The sequence below is a fragment of the Corvus hawaiiensis genome, chromosome 5 (genome assembly GCF_020740725.1).
Source record: "Corvus hawaiiensis isolate bCorHaw1 chromosome 5, bCorHaw1.pri.cur, whole genome shotgun sequence".
Lineage (NCBI taxonomy): Eukaryota > Metazoa > Chordata > Aves > Passeriformes > Corvidae > Corvus > Corvus hawaiiensis.
This window is the reverse complement of record NC_063217.1, coordinates 49,352,616-49,357,515: the sequence shown is the minus strand read 5'-3', so window position 1 is coordinate 49,357,515 and position 4,900 is coordinate 49,352,616. Positions and strand designations below refer to the sequence as shown.

The following is a 4,900-nucleotide window of genomic DNA, read 5'->3' as shown; positions in this document are numbered from 1 at the left end:
ACACACATGCAGTAAGACTTCTAGACTTACTTTAGAACCTAGTTCTCCCTCTTAACCTGGATATGTGGTATTGTGTAGGTCCCAAAAATGTTGGGAAAAAAAAATCCACTTCTCCTCGCTGTTGCAGTGAGTTTGCTCTGTCCACAGAATGTTCTGGCAGTATACTCGGGCAGTTCTTCCATGACTTGGAAAAGAGGCAAATAGTGAAACAGCTGCCCTCTCAAGTGCCCCTTCATAGGAGAGGACTGAGCTACAGTAACTCCTCCTGCTACTTACTGTCTTTGCCCTGCTTTTACTTGGCTGTTCTAGGATGTATTTACTTTTCTCTGAACAGCTGCTCGACTCTTGCCAGAAAGGTGAAGTTTGTAAAGTATCAGTGGAAACAGTAAGAGACTGGTAACCACTGAAGTATTGTACTTAGCTTTCATGGATAGAAGGATGGTTGGTACTTAGCATTTTTATGATGCTGTATATTCTCAGTGTCACTGAAGAAGCACTAATTCATTCTTAGACCATTCTGACATAGATATGGGAGTTAGGAATAGTGGTAAAGGAAAGAAGTTCTGGTCTTGCTGAAGCTGATCAAAGCATCTACTTAAAGGTTACTTCTGGTAAAAATGCTTTCCTGCCATGCTGAGTTGCTATTTACTGACCTAGTGCTATGATAACAAGCCAGCCTTTTAATGGAAAATGAGGACCAGAATACTAAGGCGAGACAAATCCTTGTTGAATTGTGCAAACTCGTTTATCCTCGCAGATTTCTATTTCATTTAAATTCTCCTCTTTCACAAGCCATGCCTCTGCATCGAGAGGCAGCCCGTGTGCTCGTCACACTTTGCCCCATCAGCAGGAAGCCAGCTGATTCCCCGAGGAATCAATTTCGGCGAAGACCTCTCCGAAGTCTGAGCGGCACTGGAGCAGCGCCGCGCCATCCCGACCCAGCGCAACACGTCTGTGCGCGGGGGACGCCGCGGGGTGCCGGGTGGGTGGGCGGGCGGTGGCCCCCAGAGCTGCGGGGGGGCGGCGGGGCGGGGGCTGCGCGGGGCGGTGGCGGCGGGAGCCGCTCTCCCGCCCCCTCGCACACGCTCGTCCTTCCCATCACCGGCGGCGGCGTTCGGGAGTTGCTCCCGCGGCGGCGAGGCGGAGGCACCTGCCTGGCGGTGGCGAGTAGCAGAGCGCAGGCTGCCCGCGATGCCGGCTTAGCGGCCAAGCATGGCGCGGCGGCTGCGAGCCGGCAGGTGCCGGGGCGGGCAGGGCGGCGCTCCCCCGACGGGATGGGCGCTGGCGCTGCTGGTGCCGCTGTGGCTGCGCGCGGCGGGCGGCGGCGCGGCGCCGGTGTATAACCTCAGCCTGGCAGTGGACGAGGGGCTGCCGGCCGAGACGCTGGTGGGCGATATCCGCGCGGGGCTGCCGGCGGGCGCGGACCCGCCGGGTGGCTTCCTGCTGTCCGAGGGGAGCGGCGAGTCGGCGGTGCTGGCGGACTTCCACGTCCAGCCGGAGACGGGCATCATCCGCACGGCGCGGCGGCTGGACAGGGAGCGGCGGGCGCGCTACAGCTTCGCGGCGGCCACGCTGCGCGGCGAGGTGGTGCAGGTGGAGATCGCTGTCACCGACGTGAACGACCACCCGCCACGCTTCCCGAAGGACAGTCTGCAGCTCAACATCTCCGAGCTCAGCCCGCCCGGCACCGCTTTCCGCCTGCCGGCTGCCCGCGACCCCGACGCCGGCCGCTTCGGCACGCAGGGCTACGCACTGCTGGAGGAGGGCGGCGCGGCGGGGGAGCCGCCGCTCTTCCAGCTGCGCTATGTGCGGCCAGAGCCGCTGGAGCTGGTGCTGCTGCAGCGGCTGGACCGCGAACGGGCGGAGGTCCACCGGCTGGTGGTGGAGGCGTGGGACGGCGGCAGCCCGCGGCGACGCGGCCGCCTGCGGGTGTTGGTGCGGGTGCTGGACGAGAACGACAACGCGCCCGCATTCAGCCGCGGCGAGTACAGGGCGCGGCTGCGGGAGGACGCGCCGCCGGGCACCGCCGTCTGCCGCCTACGGGCCACTGACCCCGACCTGGGTGCCAACGGCGAGGTGCGGTACGCCATCAATCGCCGGCAGAGTGACCCCGACGGCTACTTCGCGGTGGAGGAGCGCAGCGGCGTCCTGCGCCTCCGCCGCCCGCTGGACCGCGAGGCGCGGGCCCTGCACCGCCTGGTCGTGGAGGCGCGGGACGGCGGCGCCCAGCCCGAAGTCTCCAGCGTCCTCGTCTCCGTGGCCGTGCTGGACGTGAACGACAACCGGCCCTCCATCCGTCTGCTCTACCTCACCGAGACCGGCGGTCCGCGGGTATCCGAAGGGGCTCGGCCCGGCGACTACGTGGCCCGAGTCTCCGTCTCGGACGCCGACGAGGGCGGCGACGCGGAGGGAGCCGAGGGCGGCGGGGGCATCGCGCTGGCCCTGCTGGGCGGCGACGGCGCTTTCGCGTTGCGGGCGGCCGGGGCCGGCGTTTTCTTCCTCTGCGTGGCGGGGCCACTGGACCGCGAGAGCCGCGACCTCTACGAGCTGCGGCTGGTGGCCACGGACGGCGGCACGCCGCCGCTCTCCGCCGAGGAGCCGCTGCTGCTGCGCGTCGCCGACCTCAACGACGAGGCGCCCGCGTTCCCGCAGCCCCACTACCGCGCCGCCGTCTCGGAGGCCGCCTCCCCCGGCACCGCCGTGCTCCGCCTCACCGCCTCCGACGCCGACGAGCCGGGCTCGCCCAACGCCGAGGTGCGGTACGAGCTGGAGGGCGACGCGGCCGCCCTGGCCCTGCTGCGCATCGACGCGCGGAGCGGCGCCGTCAGCACGCGCGCGCGCCTGGACCGGGAGCGGCAGGCGGCGCTGGAGCTGCGCGTGGTGGCGCGGGACGGCGGGGTGCCCCCGCGCGCCGCCGCGTGCCGCCTCAGCGTGCGCGTGGAGGACGCCAACGACAACGAGCCGCGGTTCGAGCGCGCCGTGTACCGCGCGCGCCTGCCCGAGCACGCCGCGCGCGGCCGCCGCCTCCTCCAGGTGAGCCCCGCGCGGCCCGGCACGGCCCGGCACGGCCCGGCACTGCCCGGCACTGCCCGGCACGGCCCGGCACGGCCCGGCACTGCCCGGCACGGCCCGGCACGGCCCGGCACGGCCCGGCACTGCCCAGCACGGCCCGGCACGGCCCGGCACGGCCCGGCACGGCCCGGCACGGCCCGGCACTGCCGGGGAGCGCGGCCGGGGGAGCTCCGTTAATCAGCGCAGCCCTCATACCGCCATCCTCACCAGTGTCCTTAGAAATGTGCTCCTTGTCCCGGAACACTTGTAGCGTGGGTAATGAGTGCAGAAGCTCAGGTCCTTAGTGGGAATCAAGTATCAGCTCTGGTTAAATCTCAGAGGGAGTTAAACCAGCTGTGATACTTCTGAGGACTTGAGATGGTCCTCAGAGGAGAGCCAGTAGGACCCGTCCCCGAGGGCAGCATGACCCAAACTGAACCTGGGGGAAGGGCAGACAGCGTAACCCACAGTGTCCTGGAATTAAAGTGCACTTCAGGGTCTTTGTAATGGTTCCCGAGCTCTCTGCTAACGAAGTGAATCAACTCACCGTGCCTTTGCAGAAACTGCTTAATCCTAATAGAGAAAAATGTTCAACTCATCTATAAAACTCCCTTTATTCTTTGCCGGTGAGGTTGAATGGAGGTTTTGGAGGGCCAGGGGTTGACAGAGAGCCCTTTTGCTTTCAGCCTGGGAAAGCATTGCAGAATGTATACCTTTGAACGGAACAAAGCCTTTTCCATCAGAAGAAAATTCACAGCAGTTGGTCCTGGGTGAACGTAGACATGTTTCTGAGTTTGTGCAGAACTTAGATGAATTTGGGGAAAACCAGCACTTAAAGAGGAGACCTAGGGAGAACCACAATGTGTTTCCTCAGTACATTTGATGAAAAACCAAACTGTCTTTATCTTCAGGTGGCCTACTTAATGAATTAATTTTTTTTTTTTCAAATCAGGAGTCATTGATATTTTGGGTCTGACAGTAGTTTATTGGAACAAAAGGCATTTTCTTCTCTATCATTTTTTCTCTTTTATCTAAATTCACTCTGAGCTCAAGAAGTACACCATTTGTACAGCTCTAATACAATTTAATCTATAAAAACTCTGTGAAGGTTGAGCTCATGGTGCTTTTCATTTAGTATCCCAAGCCAAAAAGAAAATCCCATCACCGTGCTTTCTTTTTCCTCCAACACCATGGGGGGAAAAAAAAAAAAAAAAGTCGTGCACCGGTGGCCCCAGGAATGCCTAGAAGAAAATTAATAATGCGATTTTAGGGATTCGCCATCTCCTGGGGAGGAGAGAGGGGCCGCCCCGGCCTCTGGCGCTGGGCGCGGGCGTCCGTGGTGCTGAAAGGCAGCGGGGCAGGCGCCGTCGGGGAGCGCTGCCGCTGCCTGACTCCACGGCGGGGCTGATGGATAGCAATCGTGTGCTTTTGATTTAAGCGGCCAGACGCCTCCTGAAGGGTTCCTGAGCGTTTTGAAGAAGATAACCTGTGATTGTGGTTTTGCTAATTTCTTTTTTCTTGTAGGTTTTGATGCATTAATAGCACAGACTTTCTAGGGCTGCAGGTGTCATGCACTGTGATGTCATGTATGTGTACATCACTCACGCTGCACTGAATTTTGAAAGTGTCCCCATGCTGCCATAATCCTGTTTAGAGAGTAGAAAGAAATAGTTACGTCCTGGTAATGAATGAACCTGGGATAATAAAGCCAAATGTGAATGAGAAGGAGGCATGAGAGACAGACACAGGAGGAAAAACAGATGAGCATCCTATGGACTGCCAGGAAAGGAAGCTGGTTCTACTTGCAGGTTAATCCAGGATCATCGTAGTGATGTCCAAGTTTCATACT

General features: G+C 60.7%; 1 protein-coding gene across 1 annotated transcript; it reads left to right on the top strand.

Annotated features, from left to right (window-relative positions):
* Positions 1 to 1,212: 1,212 nt before the first annotated feature.
* On the top strand, positions 1,213 to 4,590 carry LOC125326650 (protocadherin-23-like). The gene is made up of 2 exons (XM_048305109.1): positions 1,213 to 3,033; positions 4,576 to 4,590. The coding sequence occupies exons 1-2, from the start codon at positions 1,213 to 1,215 to the stop codon at positions 4,588 to 4,590; spliced, it is 1,836 nt and encodes a 611-aa protein (XP_048161066.1).
* The last annotated feature ends 310 nt before the right edge of the window (positions 4,591 to 4,900 follow it).